The following is a 20,639-nucleotide window of genomic DNA, read 5'->3' on the forward strand; positions in this document are numbered from 1 at the left end:
ATTCGCACTATGGCTTTTGTCTCCCATTGGCCCATTTTGAAGTGTCGCTTTACACTTTAGGACCCGTACCTTAAGGGAAACAGCTATCATCATTAATCTCAGTGCTAATCATATTTAATGTTTCATTTACTAAACGAGTGGATAGTGGTTATCTTATTTAATTCTAATTTGCTTATATAACACATAATTAATTGCCTTTTAACTAAACCTTTGGAAGTAAGCCCATCATCCTATTGGGCTTCAATCGACCCGTTTATCAACATTTTTGTCCGTTTGTTAATAAAAAAATGGAAGGAAGAGGCATAGGTGGCGCGAAGACGTCAGACATCGCCGCAAAGGAAGCGGCGGTGGAAGCTGACATGCAACATCGTGGTCGTCTCTCTCTCTCTCTCTCTCTCTCTCTCTCTCTCTCTCTCGATTCGTATGCATTTTCGTCTGTTCTTCATTACATCACACATACAGATTCTTAGATATATATAATTGATTGTCTCTTCATCTTGAGCCATGACCGGTAAAGATATTCTCCACAAGATGAAGGAATCCGTAAAGGTATCGTTTTTAATTTAATCGCTTACTTTAGCAATCGCTTTTGGCCACTTAACATGCGGATCGGGTATTTGGTAGAAGTAGAACTGGTTCTTTTAGATTCAGATATATAATATACTTGTTGGAATCTAAGATACCTCAGTTGTGACAATTGGCTGTTTGATTGTAACCTTTTGGTGTAGGAGAAAGTTGGGTTAGGTGCATCTGCTTCATCTGCAGATTCAGGGAAAGGTAAGAGCAAGATGTCAAAGCAGATCACACATGGTTTTCATTTGGTGAAAGGGAAAGCATTTCACGAGATGGAGGATTATGTTGTTGCCAAATTCAAGGAAGTTGATGATAATGAGCTTGGTTTGTTTGCTATCTTCGATGGCCATCTTAGCCACGAGATTCCTGACTACTTGTGCTCCCATTTGTTTGAGAACATCTTAAAAGAGGTAATGGGAGTTCTGTGCTTGGAAGTCCAGTTTTTTTTTTTTTTTTTGTTTATAATTGAGATTATGGAGTTTGATGTTTTCTTTTTTTGGTTTTGATTGGGAAGCCTAATTTCTGGAAAGAGCCTGAGGTAGCTATAAAGAAAGCTTATTATATCACAGATACGACGATTCTAGACAAGGCAGCGGATTTGGGGAAAGGTGGTTCTACTGCTGTGACTGCGATATTGATCAATTGCCAGAAGCTTGTGGTTGCTAATGTTGGAGACTCACGAGCTGTTATTTGCAAAGATGGTGTTGCAAAGCCACTCTCTGTTGATCACGAGCCCAATTTGGAGAAGGAAGAAATTGAGAACAGAGGCGGATTCGTTTCTAACTTTCCTGGTATCTAAATAATTCAGTTACATTTATGCAAATATGTTATGATTTTGTTGTTGGATATGATTGAGTCTTGATTTTCTATTGAACCTATTTCAGGGGATGTTCCTCGAGTTGATGGTCAACTAGCTGTGGCAAGGGCATTTGGTGACAAGAGTTTAAAGATGCATTTGAGTTCGGAACCATATGTTACGGTGGAGATAATTAGCGACGATGCAGAGTTTCTTATCCTAGCAAGTGATGGACTATGGAAGGTTTTGATCTATCGTTATCTATTTTTCAACAACTTACTTGTATGGTCGCTGATTCTTTCAAAACTCAATAGGTCATGTCAAACCAAGAAGCCGTTGACACGATTAAGGGGATAAAAGATGCCAAGTCTGCAGCTAAGCACCTCGCAGAAGAGGCTGTTGCAAGGAAAAGCTCAGATGATATCTCGGTCGTTGTCGTGAAATTTCAGTGACCATTAGCTCTCGGTTAGTCTTCTCTTCTCTCATTTTGGCCTTTTCAATTAGCGTTACTCATATAAATGATCAAGTGAAGACTGTGAGAGTAGAAAAAACATATCATAATCGTATCTTCAAACATACAGGAAACACGATCACTAAACATTATTAGACGCATGATGCCTAGGTCTTTTGGATTTGCTGATAGACATCCATTACAGGACAACATAGAGGGAACCATAGGGATGTAGTTATATATTGGTGTAGGATTCGATACCATTGACTCGCTTTTCTTGACATGGTTAGATGCCATTATTTGGATAACAAAATAGAGCATATGTAGATGACAGAAGAGAGGGAGCGGGAGGGTTTATCTGATCTGGGGTCGCTTGAATGACGAGTTGGTCATAGGAAGTTTCATCTCTACCCTGTTTCTTTCTTGAGTCTGGATCAATTGACTACTAAACCCTCTCCGGCCTGACCCTTCTCCATAAATGTCACAAGAAATCTTCCTCCTCCTCTCATTGTGTCCAGCCAAGCGCCTCCTACAACTTCTTTTAGCTTCATCAAACTCTGGTAGCTCATGAAACCTGCTCAAAACCCCCAAAACCATCAAAATTGAGAACAAACCTCTTCCTGATCATTTTTATAAGTAATATTTAAGGGAAGAATGGTACCTGCTGCATTGTTGACAGAAACGTTGCCTGACGCCTGTAACAGTTGCAGCAGATGCCTTTGCATGAACTTCACAAACTCTGTGTCTGCGGTAATACTGCTTGGCATCAGTCAAATTAGCAGTGCACCTATCGACCTGGCACAGTCGAGATGGAACACGGTCGGTGCTAGGACCTCTAACTCTCTCCATCACTCGCTTCCTTTTGTCTTCATCTCCCCCATCTTCCTCTTCTCCATCCATACCATTCTCCGTTTCTTCTTCATCAAGCTTGGAGACTGTAACCTTGTCTTTCAAGTAACCCCGTCGTTGTGTTCTCTGCCCCTCCATTTTTTGGTAAAGCTTTCAAGTTATAGTTTTATGAAATGGTGGTGAAAGTCTGGTTAGGACTAAGTAATGTTGAGGGATGGGCTTGTGGTTGGAATAATGGATTTTTTGAAGTGTTTAAAAAGGGGAGAAAAGTCGGGAGATGGACCACTGTGTCCTTGTATGCTTCTCTGGTGGAATAAGTACATGATTACGTGATGTGTTTGCTCCCCAAAAAAGAAGAATAGAGTAATGGGGTTTAGTTTGAAATTATACAAGTGAAAAATTTCTGCTAACTGCTTTGGTTTCTTCTGGTGCACTTAATAGTTGGTACAAAATTGGAGCTGTATATTGTACTTCCGCTTTATTATTTGACTTTTAATTTGAATTTCTTATTGAAACTGGGGACCCTTTTGTTTGGAACATTGATGTCCTTCTAGGTAATTAAGATGATCCTTATTGACCAGTGCAACTGTAGACATATAGTACAATGAAGACGAGCTGGAAAATCATAATTTACGCATGGTCTTCTCATCTAACTTTATAATATATCTCTAGAAACGGACAAAGATCCTAATAAATGGTGATATCCTTTGTCGATGTAGACTATCCTCATCCTGCAAACCTAGTGGTCATCTATTGTTGGACCCATCTGGACTATAGGCATTTAAGGTTAGCTCAGGATTAGAGGTAAAATGGTTATTTTCAGTTTAAACTTTTTATTACATGCTGGTTTGTAATCTGGTTTTAATTCGCCTTGTCTCTGATATTTGATGCTGGCAGCGTGAATATCATCTGTTCTGGACCATAGCATAGGAATGCATTTTAATTGATGCTTTTACACTTTTTTTTTCCTTTCTTTCGGGTGTTGGGTGTTTATTAATATCACCTGCAAAGATTCGATTTTGTTGGAGTGGAAATTCAGAGATTAAAAAGTAAACAGTGAGGTCACTTTAGCTATAAGGAGTCAATGCAATATGACACTTGGAACAATTCTTGATAGAGAGCTTTGATGTTTAAGGTTTAAAGTTTAGCTGCTCGAAAGAGATCTTCTTCACATAATAATAACCATGCATAAAAGTAACAATATCATTCACTTTTTAACCTTGCTTTGTTTTTGCTTTGATAGGAGAAGAGAATAATAACAAGTATGGGCGTTCCTTCTGTAAGATGCAATCATCACCACTTCTGTTTTACTTGTCTTCCCTTTTTCTTTTCAACTCAAATAGTGAAAGCTTTTTTTTTCTTTCTTTCTTTTTTGTAACTTTTTTTTATTACACAATACAGCAGTGTAAGAAAGTGGAATAGTTAGAAATACTGGGTAGTGAAAGAGACAGGTCATAAAAGGTTTCACATGCCAAACTGTACTCATGTCTTGAGTCTATGACATGAGCTTTTGGGTTTGTTTTTACAGTAACAGAATAAATCTCGTCCCTTTCTTCTCACATCTTCCTTCGATGTTACTTCATTTTGAAATTAAATTGTTTCTAGCAACCTAAAAGTAGAAGAATATGCTATAGTTTAAGGATTTGATTTTGCTTTCGTTTTGTTATATACAGTATATATATATATATATATATATATTTCTTTTTGTGTGAGCAAGAAGTGATTCTCTTGAAATCGTGTAAAGAACACAAAGTGAACAAACCGTAGAATATGATAAGTTTCTGCTCGTCTCCTTCTGCTCGGTGCCAATTTCAAGTTTTGGTCCTAATAAAGAAATAGAATCAAAACGCGAACTTAAAAAGAGAAAAAAAAAAAAGATGCTATTGTATAATCGAGGAAGTGGAGAATATATTTATCCAGTCTTTGGCCAACTTTCGTAGCTTTCGCATTTGTCACTTAACGTAAGGAAACAAAACGCACGTACCTTTCCTTAAGCCACTACTAACACCAAATATCAGAGATGCCTAGGCCTCCTCTCGTTTCGGTTCCACTTGTCCCCTACAGAACCAAAGAGCATCAGTTCTGTTTATTTGTGTCAAAGACGCTACAATCTAACTATGATAATATATATCATACTTATAAATAACTGAAAAAAAAAGAACTCAGATTGAATCATGATAGGGTTTGTAAACAAAACCAAATGATATAGTTACAGTTCATATTTTGTGTGTGTATATATAAACGATTCACAATACCTAGACTGTTTTCAGACAAAGAAACTGAACTACTTGTTTTAGTAAATAGTAGTACACCATTTGTGTCTGATCTGCTAGAGCGCGATTTTGAGCCGAGAGAATTTGTCCCTCCATTTGCAGGAATTTTCAACGAAGCCAGCTTTAAATATTGCCGATGTGATATACCCTACTGACTATGCGATCCAGCTGTGTTCAGTCCCAACCCCACAACCAAACTCCGTAGACATTCGTCAATCTACACACTTATCTTATATCAGTTTTTGCATGCAATCACTTCATATTTTATTCTCCTTAATTAATTTCACGAGAAAAATATCTAGGAGATTATGTTTGTGCGTACATAATTTTAGAAGATAGTTATCATATAAAAATTGTTCGGAGCGGTTGTTTATTTTGCATTAGTTCAACCTAGAGATAAAAAAAAATAGTAATGAAAATCTAGCCACGGTCCATTCATAAATCTTGAACCACGAGCAACCTCTCATTGAAACAACAACAATGCAAAAAAAAAAAAAAAACGACAGAAACCCCAAAACACTAGCTTAGGGTGACTTAACTTCGCCGCCAGTTTGCTGATGTAGATCCTCCACACCCCTGTACTCCGTCGTATCAACAGTCTGTTGCACATCCTTCAACTCCACTGCCACCTTATCCTCTTGAATCCTGCCGTGATCATCATCATCATCGCCCGCAACCGCATCGCTAATGTTTTGACCTGTTTCCTTGGCTGCTTTCCACGCGCCTTCCATCGTATCCTTCATGTTATCTCCGGCATTGATAGCTGCGTCGGTTGCTTTCTTCACTCCTTCCTTTGCCTTGTCCGATACGTAACTCGCCGTGGACTTATCGTCGTTTGCATTGTTCGAGCCTTGACCATAGTGAGTAGAGCCCTATAGAAATAAATCCTTCATTTATCAGCCCTAGTATCAATTAAATACTTAATTAAACGAAAAAAGTGTTACACTCTAATCCAAAAATATTGGAAAAAAAAATAATTAATAATCTAAATTGTTATATAAACCTTAGATATACGTACCGCCGTTTGCTTAAATCCGGTTGAGAAGCAGTTGATTCCGGTTGTAGCTTGTCGGATAACACAACCGGAGAAATGTCCCCCCGGAGTACTTGAAACCTTCACCGCCGTGAGTCTTTTCGCCAAAAACCTAGTCGCCATTATTAATTGTCCTCTTTAAGTTCTCGATTAGATATTAATCTGTTGCTTTCCCAAATTATCTCGCAGTTGCATAAGAAGTAGTTAACGAAGAAGATCCAAAGGTTGCGGAAGTCAGTGGAATATTAAGAGTATCAAGCCAGCGACACGTGGACAAACTTACGACACGTTTCTCAGTTAATGTCTCACTTCTCGACACGTCCTCAAAGCGGTTCCTAAGTAAATCCTTATATTATTACTGTGGCGTTTTCATCTTTTGGCCCATTTATAGCCATTAGGGGCCCATTATTGTTAAGGCCCAGGTTTTGAAGCTTAGCTGGCAATGTCATCTATCTCTTGTGATGATATGGGAAAGTACAAAGAGATTACGATAGCCGGCGACACGGAGAAGCGGAGAGAGTGAAAACGTCGGAGATGAAGTGTGTCGGAGTAGTGGGTGCTGGACAGATGGGTTCAGGAATTGCGCAACTCGCCGCCACGAACGGTCTCGAAGTCTGGCTAATGGACGCTGATCGTGATGCGCTCTCTCGAGCCACCGCAGCTATCTCCACCTCCGTCAAACGTTTCGTCTTCAAAGGTCTAATCTCCAAGGCAAGATTTACTTCTTTTTTTTTTTCACTCCTTGGTATATAATTCTCCACGGAACCAAACCAACTAACTGAGAGATCACCGTGTTAGCAAATATAATCCAATTTATAGCTTGTCCTGTTTTGCTTTGATTGCTCTGTCACGCATATTGGTTCTTAGGCTACTTCACTATCCTATATTAGTTTCACTATAATGTTCTTATGATAGTGCTCTAGTGTTAAAGACTTCAGAACACTTTGCAGGATTTAGGAAAAGTGAAATGGTTGAAACGTTGTGGTAATCTCTATTAAGAAGACGTAGTGATTTTGTAATTTTGCAGGAAGTTGGTGATGATGCTCTGCGTCGTCTACGTGTAACATCCAACATTCAAGATTTGTCTTCTGCTGATATCATCGTTGAAGCCATTGTGGAATCTGAAGACATAAAGAGGAAGTTGTTCAAGGATCTAGATGGTTTAGCAAAGAGTTCTGCGATTTTAGCTTCTAATACAAGTTCTATCTCCATTACTCGTCTTGCCTCCGCAACAAAAAGACCTAGCCAGGTTCAAGTTTATATTTTTTACTTCCTCTAACTAAAATTAATCATCTTATCTGTTGTTCATTAGTTTCAAGTCCGAATATTTTATACTTTCTCAAGTGTGTTTTTGTGTGTCTTCTATAGGTCATTGGAATGCACTTTATGAACCCGCCTCCAGTAATGAAACTGGTTGAGATCATTCGCGGTGCGGAGACCTCAGAAGAGACGTTTATTGCTACAAAAGCCCTCGCTGAAAGGTTCGATATTTCCTTGAAATAAAGTTTTACATGTAACAAGTTTCTTGGGTTTGGTTACTCAGGGTAACTAACTAAATCGCTGGTTTAGTTACTCTTTGTTGAATTCGATTTAACTGTCTATCCCTGAAACCTGCAGGTTTGGCAAGACAACAGTTTGCTCACAAGACTACGCGGGATTCGTCGTGAACAGGATCCTCATGCCGATGATCAATGAAGCCTTCCACACACTTTACACAGGGGTGGCTACAAAGGAAGACATTGACAGCGGAATGAAACACGGCACAAACCACCCGATGGGTCCCTTGGAGTTAGCTGACTTAATCGGTCTAGACGTGTGCTTGTCTGTATTGAAAGTTCTGCATCAGAGACTTGGAGACGCAAAGTACACACCTTGTCCTCTTCTTGTTCAATACGTTGACGCTGGAAGGTTAGGAAGAAAACGAGGAGTCGGAGTTTATGATTACCGTAATAAAGCTACACAAAATCTATCTCCTCGGCTCTGAGAAAGCATAGACAACAAAAAAAAAGTAAAGACATGTTTAGCTCTTAAGACAAGAACAGTTTAATGCTTTGTGGGTTGTGTCTGGATCCTTTGTTTCTCGGTAGATATGTGAAGTTTACCGGTCAGCGACCTTGTGTTGTAATCTTGACATGTACTTTAAAAACTAGCTTAAAACAAATCAATAAACATCGTTGTTGTTATCACTAGTGGTGGGCATTCGGGTATCGGTTCGGATTCGGTTCGAGTAATTTGGATTATAGGTATAATAAAAATTTCGGTTTCAGGTTTGGTTCGGATTTTTTTCGGGTTCGGGTCGGTTTAGATATTTTTTTGGAATATCGAAAGATATCTGATATGTTTTGGGTTCGGCTCGGTATAAGTATTTTTTACTCATTTAGAACCAAAATACCCATATACAATAACTAAAATATCCTATATATAAATTGAATAACTATATCAAATTTCATGAAGTTATAACTAAAAAAATCATACCAAAATAACTAAACCAATTCTATATAGAGTCTAAAGAATCAATCGATGAACTAAAGTACCAAACACTCGTGGTTAAATGCATCAAACTTTCGTGGTTAACTCCATATACAATATAAGTGTCAATTGATGAACTAAATTCACTAAGCAATGAGATTTACCTTTGAACGAGTCTTTAACGTCTCTGAAAGAGGAGATTCAGGAGAAGAAGCGAAGAAATTTAAAGAATCCAGATTCAAATTGTGGATTAGGGTTATAGAATTTATAAAGAAAAAACAAATCTTCAGCAGGTACAGCCATATAGGTAGTAGAGAGTGGAGACGAACTGATAAATACGATTCTTCTTCTTCAATACAATCTAACTGATAAACACACATAAGGATTACATATCTGAAATTATAAACAACATAGGTTTGGATATACATGGGTACTAATTGGGTATCGGTTCGGATCGGGTAATACCCGATACCCAAGAGTATTTGCAATTAAGATCCAACTAATATATTGGGAAAAATCCGTACCTGATCCGAACCGGAGTTTTTCGATTCGGTTCCAATACAGATATTTCGGGTCGGGTATTTTGCCCAGGCCTAGACTTATCACCTTGTTTTCTACTAGTAAATAACTAAAGTGAAACTTTTTCTTTATAACTCTGTTGTTTCAAATTCTTAACTTAATGTTGTCTTGGTTTTGACTTAATCATCAGCAGAATCGCTACATGAAATGTTCTCCGAGACGATCTCTTTTGGGTTGATTGAATCAATATATATCAAAATTCAGACATACTTTTCTTCAAATCAAATAACCATAAAAAAAAAAAAAAGGTAAATTCAACAGCAAAAGGACAGAGAGAATCTTGGTCAAGGTTATCAAACTTATCATCGATGACGAAGAAATTTAAAGAGATAATGATTAAAACCATTAGGTGATAAGTTTTGATGATGCAAAGAATAAACCCAGTCAAATAGGAAAAGACAAATCTCTGTTGACGAAAACAAAAATAGCAAAAGACAAATACCTTGCACATTATTATAATTACTCTCTTAATCCAAACTTCAACGTTAACTCCGTTAGAAAATACTACAGTAGCAATTATAATTTATTACCATGCATTAATCTTTAATAATTTTAATTATCTTTTGAAATTGTAGTAGTACAATTTAAGTTACTCGTTGTAATCTTATCATTATCTTTGTTTATTTATTTGAAAGCTTAATTAACACATTTTACTCTATATTGTAAGTAAAATAGTAATTAGCTGAAGCAGTAGTAATAAAGATATTTAAAAGCAGAGCAAAGTTATTAATAATAAAAGCAAAAAGAAAATTACAATCGCAGTAAAAGAATGTATAAACAGTCTCTCAGTCTACTTCTCCGGCGATACTCTCGGAGAAGTCACCGGAAACAGTGGCAGAAGCTGCGGCTCTGATTCTCTCGGAGTTGAAATCGGAGATTGGTGTAGGTAATAACCCTTGTCAGCGATCGCTCTCTCTTCCTCAGATAATGGCGACATCCTGTCAAAAGGGTCGCCGTCGTTTCCGCTGTTCCCCTGCTTTAACGGCGTCACGGGACTGTTAAGTGCAAGCTTGGGGAAATCAAGACAGCTAGGCGACAAAATATCCTGATTCCTCGGCGAGAATCTTGGACTCCCGGAGCCACCACCGATCATGAGTGTGTTAATCATGAGACTGTTCTTGATGAGGTTGTGGTTGTTAAATCCGCCGTGCGATCTCCTCTCGTAAAGTTTGTTAGCACCAGAATGTTTCTTCGGCTGTACGGTTTTGAACGGTGGAATCACGAAGTTACCCTTGCCGGAAGGAGTCGTCGGAGGACGTTGTGAGTCTGGAGATCTCGGGGAAGAGGTTCCCGTGAGCATCTGTACGACTTGTTTGAAAGAAGATGTGTCTGCTTGAACAAAAGTTGTTGGGTAATGATCAGATCTAGTTACGATGTGATGATGTAAAGATCCATTGATAATGGAAGATGAAGCTGATGATGAGGAAGAAGATAGTGGGTTTGTTGAAATCTCCATTGATGTTATCTTTTGGGGGAGCTTCTTGATTTTAATGGTTTCCTCTATAACTCCATTAGACTATGGCTCTTCTCTTGTCTGTTCGAATTGGAAAATTCTGTGGTGAGTTTTGAGTGAAAGAGAAGATGAAATTAAAATGGAGGTCTTCTCTTCTTGAGGTTTTGGGATTATAAAAGAATTGGATTGGTTATTTTATTTAATATGGAATCTTTCTTTATGAGAAAAAATTAAAACTAGTAAATGTTTATAGAAATAAATATAGAGACAAATAAAAGTTGTCATGAGGATTTGTGCCCAGGGAATCAAAAGATGTTTTTATTAGGCAATTTTTAATTTCCTAACTTTGAATTTGTCTGCCATAGTGTATAAAGGAAGAAATTGCTATGCAACTTTGTTTTTATTAGGCTCTAAATTGATATTGAATTATAGAATTTTACACACTATTCAGAGAATGCTTGTATTGCATACCTTATCGAACAACAAATTATATTTGATACTTTAGTTTTAAAAACTAGTACAGTACAACATAATTGCTTTCTTGAAAATAAATAAATCATATTGCTCCTTTTTCTGCTAAAGTAAAATTATCAAGGGAGTCATATCTTTATGAGTTTTTGTGCATGCATACATACACCTATACACATCTAAATATGTATATATAGATTTATCGTATCTCGGTCTCCTATAGCTTTTTCATATCCAGGAAATGTTCTAACTACCAATCAAACTAGTACACTTGGCTATTTTGTGTTTACATATGATGTGTGCGACATCGACGTATCAAATTTTCATTTGTGATGATAAAATAAAGAAACTTCGAAGTCTTTGGCTCAGTGGACTATATATGTGCGATATTACATACTTTCTCAGGAAAAAAAGAGAAAAGAAATCACGTAGATAAACCACGATACAAATCCTCTATAGAAAGTAGACTTATTTATGTATACAAGACAATTATTTGGATTAGATTTATTTATGTCGTTATGACTCGTTCACAGAAGTAGACTTTGGTTAAACAAATTCAGAGAAAATTTCTTACTTCAATTTCGATTAGAATAAGTCTAGTCAATATTTCTTTCCTAAAACTAACAAAGATCTTTTGTGCAAGTTTCAATTTAAGACTGGTTGTTTAAAGAAACGAAGAAAACTATAAAAAGAAAGATGCGATAGGCGTGCATGTATTGAGCCGCAAACCCTAATGATGAAAATTTTAAATTAAAAGTCGTCTGACTATAGAGAGTTAGAGACACTTGTCCGGCAGATATTGGTTTATTGCTCCTAGTTGAACGGGCAAATACTCCTATTAGTCTACTTCTACTAACTCTAATTAACTTCGGATTGGCCGGTCCAATTATCTATAGATTAAACAATTATTATATGTAATGTCCATGAGAACCATAGTATATGTCATGTTTGGTTACACTTTAATTCGTAGAAGTACACATGTTGCGATAGACTGATTTGGTTTGATCAGTCCAAACTTTTGTTCCCAAAAAACTTTTTCTCTTCTTTAATCTACATAATGAATTCTTGAGTTAAACTAATTACGTTGGTGACTAGCTATAAAATTGTTCTTCTTTTTTTCCTATTCTTCTTTGTCACAAATTGTTCTTCTTTAAGCTGATAAATATATATATATATATGTATATATGTTGCTAAATTAATTGGTTCGTACGACTATGTATGTAGTACTTGGAATTTAGCGGACTGCCCATGGCATAAGAGAAATAAAAAAATTGGGATCATATTGATATATTCTTCGTTAATGTAGGAAAAATCATATACTATTTTTTTGTCGTAGTTGTGTATGAAAGTCAATCGCAATAATAAGATAGTGATCGCAAAGACTATTAATTAGTATTATCTATGAATGCGATAAACAAACTGTAAATGATAGAATATTAAAGAAGATGATGACTCTTTAATTACCGCCTGAGTGCCTAACCCATAGTTTTATTTATTTTTGTTAATTGCCTAACCCAAAGTTGGTTTCCCACTTTCTTTCTTTTTACCTTTTTGGGGTTATTAATGTGCTTAAGAATATATTCGTACTACTTCAAATGTATATGATTAACTATTAAATAACCTTTCACCCACCATTAACTGAAGAAAAGAAGAAAATTTAAACTTTTTAAGGTAAGCTAACGATGCTTATATTAGTGGCTAACAAATGCTTTCTTGTCATAAACATTAAGTAGTTAGATTCTGTAAAATTCAATGTATTTTCGAGTTAGGTTAAATTATCATCACATATCATTCAAACCAAATGTTCCCATTTTACCTAAATTCTCTACCTCAAAAAGAATGATAGAAGAGTTTGACTATCCATACAGAAATGATTCTGATCTTTCTTTTGTGATAGATGTTTGATGATGATAATTTTTTTTCATCGTTCAGTGCAAAAACAAAGACCTGAACACATGTGTCACCCACCAACTTTTTATTCACAATGTAAACAGCAAACACAACAAAAACAATCGATAAAAGTGATATATTTTTTCCACAAGAAAAGACTAATAAATGTAATGAAACAGAGAAGCCACACATGAGAACGTGTTAAAAAACCTAATGCACAGTCGACTTTTTCCCCACGAGCTCCCTAGATTCGTTATTAAAAGTTCAAATATTAACAAACGAAATGCAAATCAAACATTCTCGCATCATCTACTCAAACAATGAATACATACGAGCTTGATGTACTTTATAATAAAGCTTGGTTTTACTGATCACGCAAATAGTTTCCGGGTTAATTTGGGCTGATTTGGCCCATTAATTGTTTTTGGAACCCGCTAATGGCTATGCTTATGTATGAATATCTCAAATTACTCAACAGTACTAACTGGTACTAATAATTATTTTACATGTTAATATAAATTGAATATCTTGATCTTTCAGAGAACATGAAGCTATAGCATATATATTATATAGGCTTAGAAGATGTCATGTGCGTAACAACAGTCTTGAATCAATGAACATAGTAAAAATAGTATTGTTTTGATAATAATGAAACATTCAAAATTGTATCCACGTTTACGAAATTATTATTGGAATTTCAGTTTCCACCGGATCTTCAGAGGTCAACGGTTAAACGTTGGTTTATAGTCAACGTGAAGCTCCAAGTAAAGTGAGTAAGTAATGAGCAATTGCGGTGGCGATATGACTGTCACAAACATAAGAAGTGAGAAATAAACGACATGTTGAGGGGAAACATTAGAGTGTCTTAAGTCGGGTTTTGCAAGTAAGCGTAACGGACATGTGACTCTTACCGAGTTTCGTGGCACATCTACCGTCCTCATACGTGCGAGGTTTGCATAGGTTTCGGTGTAAGACAACTCGTGAACTGCATGACTTCTCAAGTTCTCTGCATAACAGTAAAATGTCCTATGATTGTCTAAGTGAGAGAAGAAAATATAAAATACTAAGTTGGAACAAAATGTGATATTTTGGTTTTAGTAGAAAGAAGGGTGGAGTTGATTTCGTGACCATATTTCCCCATAATATAACTAATCTAAAAAAAGAAAAGCTGAGGACACTATTGGTTAACACGACTACATTTGATGCAAAAGTACTGCGAAAATTAGATCAGCCATGCTTCAATCAGAAGACTAGAGACATTTTTCCGAGTTCCGTCTAAAGAACTTGGCATGTTATGCGGAAAATGGTTATATGAATTTTAACAGAAACAACTGATGAGTTGATGTTAAGTACAAAATGTGTATAACAAAAAAAAGAAAAAAAAATGAAAATTGAGATGATGTTAAGTAACAATGTCTAACAAACAAAATTGTGAAGTAACATATGACAACTAGAAAATATGTAATAATAACGATAATAGCTTAAAGATTCTTGTAAGTAAGGTTTTGCAGTGAATTTCCTTTTTCCCTTCCGTTATAAATAGATAGTAATCACTTGTTTTGCCTAATTTAAGGAACTTAAAAAAAAAAGCTTTCATAAAATCTAGAATTATGAATCTTCTTATGGCAATATATATACCAATACGACATCTTCCCTTTATGTTCCACTCTTCCTTTTTTCTTATTGTTTGTTCCAAAGCCAAACTTTCTTCGTCTACTTAATCGACTCTTTACCTTACAAGCTAAATGGTCATTAAGATCCCTTGTACTTTCATTAAACTGATCATTCCCCTCATCTCCTTAATCCTCTATTTCCTCGCAACGGCAACGGTGTCTAATCCTTATTCCGTTTTAGCCGAAGAAGCTACCAATGTAGAAGACCAAGAGTTCTACATTCTTGATGAAAGTCCTACAATACTTTCGAATGTAACAATATCATCCAAAGCCCGACTACTAGTTAGCCACTGCAAGAAGATCAGAAAAGGGATGAGATGTCATGTGGCAGGTTATAACGTTTGCAACGGCGTAAAGGCTGACAAGGGGACGAGTTTGTTGTATTGTTGCAAGAAGCATTGTCGAAATATCTTAGGTGATATGAATAATTGTGGACGGTGCGGTCACAAATGTAGATTTGGACAAAGATGTTGCGGAGGCATATGCACCAATGTTGGCTTTAACCCTAAGCATTGTGGTAAATGCAACAAAAAGTGTAAATCCGGGGTGAAATGTGAGTACGGATATTGTGGCTACGCTTGATTTTTTAATATGAAACTGCTGGAGGGTTAATGGGTAATTTTAAGAGTGGTGTATTTCTTAAGAAGCTTCATAAGCAGAGATCGTATTCGTATACGCATACTTAAATGGATACATTATCAATCGACAATAGATATCTCTACGCATACGTGCACCATGATTTTATCTGTGATATTTATATATACATATGTGTATTTTGTTCTTGATAACTTATGCAAACTTAAAAAAAAAAAAAAAAAAAAATTATTTTTAATAATTAGTTTGGTTCTGTTTAAAAAAACATAATATCCCAAGAAAAAAGCGTCGAATGTAATTTATATTCCTTATGCAACTTTAATTAATTATAGGTTAGTATATGGGTATAAATAGTATATTGTTTAACTTTTTACCATTCAGGAACATAAATCAAAATTTTCAAAATCTTTGAAACCCGCCCTCTCTCTTCGCGTCGTCTTCTCCGTACAAGTACCTCAGAGTCGAAGCAGGACTGCCTTGGAATACACGCAAATATGGTATTACTCTTTCTTGGAAAAAGTTTTCTATAATTTTACTCTTTTTTGACATTTTCTTGGAAACTTAGGTGATAAGTAGGCGAGTTTCTTTGAGGCGTCGTACGAGTCTTCAACAACTGGCGCCGGCGTATCCTTTCCGATTCAATCTCGCGGTATAAGAGTTATATGAGGTTACGAGTCATGGGTTTGAGTTTTCAGGGTTGAATTTAATTGGAGAACCATGAATGAATTGAATTGCAGGACGTGAGAAGTTCTTTGGAAACGGCTGAGATGGAACGTCGTCGGAAAGGTGAAGCTGTGGTTTACGATGGCGAAAAAGATGATACAGAGAATGGAGTGATTATTCATGAAAGAGGAGAAACAAGTTATGAATTGCAGGACGTGAGAAGTTCTTTGGAAACGGCTGAGATGGAACGTCGTCGGAAAGGTAAAGCTGTGGTTTCTGATGGCGAAAAAGATGATACAGAGAATGGGGTGTTAATTCAAGAAAGAGGAGAAACAAGTTATGTTGGGGTAGGAGGGGGAAGTAGCGAACAAAGGATTAACATAGAAGAACTGTTGAGTGGTCAAGAAGCTCATCAACACAAGCAGCAGACTGATTCCGTATACAAAGAATCACTGTTGAGTTCAAGAAACATCGTTGCTTTGGTGGTGATCTTTCTGGCAACAGTTGGATGGTCGACAGGGTTAAATCCCCCAGGAGGGTTAAACGATGATGGAGAGGCAGCCGTTGGGAAAAAGACAGCATTCTTCATCTTCATGCTTGCGGTTTACACCATGGTTCCTGTTAGTTTGATCACTCTTGGTCTGCTTTGTGGTGTTACCCCTCGTAACCAGAAAGTGCAGAGAAACACATTGAAGGTCTGTCATGCTTTCATGTGGATTGGCTTGATATCATTTGCAGTGGCGTTTGTTTCCGGCAGTTGGTTGATTGTGCCAAGCGATAGATTCTGGTTAAAGCTGATTGGTTTGTTAAACACACTTGCTGCTATGATTGTTCTCATCTCTTACATATGGTCAAAGCAAGCCAGGAAGTTTTTTAGGCGCCTCTCTTTCTGTGATTTGGACGGTTCATCTGATGAAGACGAAGTAGAAACTTCTATGGTTACTACTCAGATCAAGACATAGCAATGGGATTTTTGATATGTTGTAGAGAGAATATATGACGACGGTATATAAGTGGAAATTTTCGATATGTGTATATGAGCTGGGAGTTCTGATATGATAGGACTTTGTTCTGTTATAGGAGTAGCTGATTGATAGGATACATGATTGATGTATACTTTTGATATGTTCAGCTTTCTAATAGATGAAGAAGAAGTTTTAACTCTCCTTTTAATTACTTCTATTGCTAGTTATTTGGTTTCTTAACTTACGAGCTAGCTAACAGCTTTATACAAATCTGACCTTGATTGAGATTTATCACTAAATTTATCATTGGTTTGAGCAAAAAAGGTTTTCGTCTCTGAGAATCTGGTGAACCTGCTGCATTGTAGTTGAGAAACCTTCTTCTGCATTTTTATTTTTCTACTGCTTCTATTTGGATGGATATGATTTCTGTTTTGATGCACTGCATTTGACAACCCGTCAGATTCTTAACTGAAAAGTAATTAGACTAGTTGCTTCCTTGTTCTTCTATATATATAGATGCTTGCTATTCAGTTCTGAAGATATCATCAAAATTAGTGACAGAGGCATATAACTGATCAAAGTAATTCAGCATTCTCTCTCTTTACTCAAATTGTTGCCTTTTTCATCTTTGAGTGATAGGCCTTGCTTGTAGCTTCTTCTCTGCTTCATTTTGCATGAAAAATTGATCTTGTCCCCTGTTTGAAGCCAGTAAATTCTGCTCTTTGGCAATTGCTACTATTCTTCTTTAAAAAATATAGGCACTTAAGCTTCTGATTTTAGTAAAGCAGTAGAGAATAATCGGAGAATGTTCCCATGCTTACTTCTGAGTACTCTTTATTCCATACTAATCTGTTATCATATTCAAATCGCTTAAAATCCTTCCATCTACTCTGTTCTGAACGTATAACTATTTCACTCGTGGGATCAAATCTTAAAAGTTCGCTGTATCCATATAAGCTTCGTCTGTTCTGGACGTGACTGAGGGTTGTTATCGCTTTCCTACCCATTTCTCTAACTACTCTAAAAAACGTTTCAACCTTAATGGATCTCCTTTCCTTTCTAACTCGGCACTAGATATCATATTGAAATCACCTCACACTAGGTCTAAGCTACTAGCATTAGTCTATGGCAGTACAGTCCTGCTTTGACAAGATCATTCATGTTCCTCCATACGTTTTAATTCCTGTTGCTTGTCCGCAAAGCCATAGACATATGTTGCATGTTGATAGAAGGATAAAAACACAGCTGCATGTTCGCTCATCTTTTAACACAAACGAAGTCCAACAAATTATATAGGCCCATTTTATCCTATGGGCCAGGCCTCATGATAGCACAACCTCGCCTGTCTACGACTATTCAGCCATATATATATATATGTTAAAAAAAAAAAAAAAAAAAAGCAGAAGTCGAATTAGGGTTCTCACCATGTCAGGCCATTGTGTTCATTGGCTAGTCCATAACGGGTTCTGTTGTGAATGCAAATCTGCCGTGCACTGGTATAAAGGTGAACTAAAGAATTGCAGAAGGATCAAAGATCCGGATTGTGATCATTCGATGTCTTACCGTGGATACTGTGCCAGGTGCTGTTGTAAAGTGGACGAAAGCGATGGACAGTTATTCAATTACATATCCCAAGGTCACCATCTAACCTACAAATTCGTAGCTTCAATGAAACGGAAGAGGTCTGGAATCGGGTACGGGCAGAGGAAGCTTCACTTGGTTGTTGACTTGCAGCACGTGCTTCTACACTCCCGCCTCTCCAAGGATGATGATGATGGTGTTTTGGTGTTACGTCCTTTCGCTCGGGAATTTCTCCGTGAGGCAAACGAGCTCTTTACAATCTATGCCTACACCAAATCGGATCCAAAGCAAGCCCGACATTGTGTCAAGTTGCTCGATCCGCTGGAAATATTCTTCCCAAGTCGGTTCATTACAATCGCTGATGAGAAGAGGAAGAAGAAGAGTCTTGAGTTTGTACTGGCGGAAGAAAGAGGGGTGGTGATCCTTGATTGCAAGTCTGAGACGTGGGAGAAGGATGATCAGAGAAACTTGCTTCTGATCAAGAGTTATGATTATTTCAAACAAGTGGATGATGATTACCAAGGACCCATCACGAGATTCATCAAACTCTTCAACAAGTCTTCTTTGCTAGATGAAAAGAGAAATGAAGAAGAAGAAGAAGAAGAAGAAGAAGAAGAAGAAGAAGAAGAAGAAGAAGAAGAAGAAGAAGAAGAAGAAGAAGAAGAAGAAGAAGAAGAAGAAGAAGAAGAAGAAGAAGAAGAAGATGATGATGATGATGATGATGATGATGGAGCGCTGGTGGATGCACTCAACTCCCTCAAGACACTTCACCAAAGATTCTTTCATGGCCAATGTAAAGACGTGAGGCTTTTGTTACATCCCTCGACCAGATAATAAAGCTTTAATTTCCTTAATATTTTGTACACTTGATTTTCAAACTTTTGTCAACACCCCTCTCTCTCTCTCCAGTCTCCATTCTTTGATCTTTTGAGAATTCCAAAACTTCAGACTTTAATTAGCTGCTCAACATTTCGGTTTAATCAAGTATAGCAAACTAACTAGTATTCGGATCGACTGAAAAAGCTTATTAAGATTTGGAAACGTCGTGAAAGGACAGTAATCCTCATTTTATCGGGACATGATCGAATTTAGAGGTTTCCACTATATACAGTATAAATTTTATGATTCCGGTCCAAGAGTGAAAATCTAAGGTTGGTTCACCAATCTGTTTATAAGATTTATCCAAAAATTTCGGCTTCGTAGAATTACATGTTTTTTATTTTTTTAATGTTTTTCTTTCACTAATAAATCTATTTATATATATATATATCCCAAAGGAAAACTCCCAAACAAAATTAGGGTTGTACGTACATGATAAACAAACAATAAGGAGTTTTTGACCTAAAAAAACCAATGTCTTGCAATCATCGTATTGTCGTTGAAGGAATCTGCCGTGAATGCAGATCGCGTGTGACTCGACCTAATGATGCCTTTCTTCAACCTTTCAGTAATCTCGCCGATGGCTTATCCTTGAGCCATGAATTTGTAGGGTCTTTGAAGAGCCGTGTTTCCAGAAACTCGTTACAGGAGAAGAAGCTACACTTGGTTCTCAGTTTGAGCGGTACACTTTTCGACACTCAGACTTTCCCACGTCTTTCTAACAAGGAGAAGTATCTAAAAGGTAAAGTCAATTCGAGGGATGATCTTGATTTGTGGCAAACCAGAATCTTTGGTCGCGAGGTCCTGGTAAAGTTGCGGTCTTTTGTTCGCGAGTTCTTGCGCGAAGCTAATAAGTTGTTTATATTGCACGTCCACACTCTTTGTATCCCCGAGTATGCTGATTTTGTGCTCAAGTTGATTGATCCGCATCAAGTGTATTTCGGGAATCGTATCATTAGTGTTAGCAAACACGTCATGTGGGAGAAGGCACTTGATGTAGTCTTGGTCGGCGAACGCCAGGTGGTTATCCTCGACGATAGATACGACGTTTGGTGCCAGGAGAACAGGTCAAACTTGCTGCAGATCACAACTTACTCTTATTTCAAAGCAACTAAAGAAAGGAACAGCCTCGCTGCTGGAGGAGGCATGTTCAAGAACCTTTTCAAGTTTCTTCTCAAGATGTTTTCAAGAGATGATGATCTACTCTCGGATTCATCAGCATCTTACTCTGAAGAGAGAAAAGATGAGAGTGTTGATGATGGAGCACTGGCGAATGCTCTGAGTTTTCTCTCCAAGATTCACCACTCCTTCTTTAACCATCACTATAATGAAGACGATATTTATAAGAGAGATGTGAGAATTTTCCTTCATTCCTGACTTTGTAGACCCAGACTAAATCTCTACTTTCTTAGCTTTGGACTTTTTATAGTTCCCCATATAAAACTTGGAT

General features: G+C 37.0%; 7 protein-coding genes and 1 pseudogene across 8 annotated transcripts; 5 read left to right on the forward strand and 3 right to left on the reverse strand.

The window, feature by feature from the left end:
• Positions 1-204: 204 nt before the first annotated feature.
• On the forward strand, positions 205-4,228 carry LOC104779958 (putative protein phosphatase 2C 39). Of its 2 annotated transcripts, XR_015594391.1 has the most exons (7): positions 290-549; positions 729-983; positions 1,088-1,364; positions 1,458-1,612; positions 1,684-1,834; positions 3,389-3,473; positions 3,913-4,228. XR_015594391.1 is itself a non-coding variant. In XM_087506744.1 (6 exons), exons 1-5 carry the CDS (start codon positions 505-507, stop codon positions 1,819-1,821), a joined length of 870 nt encoding a protein of 289 aa, XP_087362870.1. In that variant the 5' UTR covers positions 205-504; the 3' UTR covers positions 1,822-1,834; positions 3,913-4,228. The 2 variants fall into 2 exon arrangements, 1 of the variants encoding a protein (XP_087362870.1); XM_087506744.1 differs by lacking the exon at positions 3,389-3,473 and having other exon boundaries at positions 205-549.
• Positions 1,910-3,016, reverse strand: LOC104779950 (squamosa promoter-binding-like protein 5). Its single transcript, XM_010504390.3, has 2 exons — positions 2,482-3,016; positions 1,910-2,394 (listed from the first exon to the last, which is right to left on the reverse strand). The coding sequence occupies exons 1-2, from the start codon at positions 2,805-2,807 to the stop codon at positions 2,175-2,177; spliced, it is 546 nt and encodes a 181-aa protein (XP_010502692.1). The 5' UTR covers positions 2,808-3,016; the 3' UTR covers positions 1,910-2,174.
• A 1,040-nt stretch (positions 4,229-5,268) lies between the features above and the next one.
• LOC104779966 (uncharacterized) lies at positions 5,269-6,190 on the reverse strand. The gene is made up of 2 exons (XM_010504411.3): positions 5,961-6,190; positions 5,269-5,814 (listed from the first exon to the last, which is right to left on the reverse strand). The coding sequence occupies exons 1-2, from the start codon at positions 6,096-6,098 to the stop codon at positions 5,467-5,469; spliced, it is 486 nt and encodes a 161-aa protein (XP_010502713.2). The 5' UTR covers positions 6,099-6,190; the 3' UTR covers positions 5,269-5,466.
• On the forward strand, positions 6,165-8,161 carry LOC104779976 (uncharacterized). The gene is made up of 4 exons (XM_010504424.3): positions 6,165-6,686; positions 7,003-7,224; positions 7,344-7,456; positions 7,593-8,161. Exons 1-4 carry the CDS (start codon positions 6,510-6,512, stop codon positions 7,957-7,959), a joined length of 879 nt encoding a protein of 292 aa, XP_010502726.1. The 5' UTR covers positions 6,165-6,509; the 3' UTR covers positions 7,960-8,161.
• A 1,565-nt stretch (positions 8,162-9,726) lies between these two features.
• Positions 9,727-10,755, reverse strand: LOC104779981 (VQ motif-containing protein 19). Its single transcript, XM_010504436.3, has one exon. The coding sequence runs from the start codon at positions 10,477-10,479 to the stop codon at positions 9,814-9,816; it is 666 nt and encodes a 221-aa protein (XP_010502738.1). The 5' UTR covers positions 10,480-10,755; the 3' UTR covers positions 9,727-9,813.
• Positions 10,756-14,449: 3,694 nt separating this feature from the next.
• LOC104765356 (protein GRIM REAPER pseudogene) lies at positions 14,450-15,288 on the forward strand (annotated as a pseudogene).
• A 383-nt stretch (positions 15,289-15,671) lies between these two features.
• LOC104767525 (uncharacterized) lies at positions 15,672-16,804 on the forward strand. Its single transcript, XM_087508600.1, has 2 exons — positions 15,672-15,750; positions 15,839-16,804. Exon 2 carries the CDS (start codon positions 15,869-15,871, stop codon positions 16,724-16,726), a length of 858 nt encoding a protein of 285 aa, XP_087364726.1. The 5' UTR covers positions 15,672-15,750; positions 15,839-15,868; the 3' UTR covers positions 16,727-16,804.
• Positions 16,805-18,154: 1,350 nt separating this feature from the next.
• LOC104704874 (RNA polymerase II C-terminal domain phosphatase-like 5) lies at positions 18,155-20,566 on the forward strand. Its single transcript, XM_087509638.1, has 2 exons — positions 18,155-18,867; positions 19,714-20,566. The coding sequence occupies exons 1-2, from the start codon at positions 18,155-18,157 to the stop codon at positions 20,564-20,566; spliced, it is 1,566 nt and encodes a 521-aa protein (XP_087365764.1).
• Positions 20,567-20,639: the final 73 nt, after the last annotated feature.

Source organism: Camelina sativa, chromosome 1 (assembly GCF_030686135.1).
Source record: "Camelina sativa cultivar CO46 ecotype springtype chromosome 1, ASM3068613v1".
Lineage (NCBI taxonomy): Eukaryota > Viridiplantae > Streptophyta > Magnoliopsida > Brassicales > Brassicaceae > Camelina > Camelina sativa.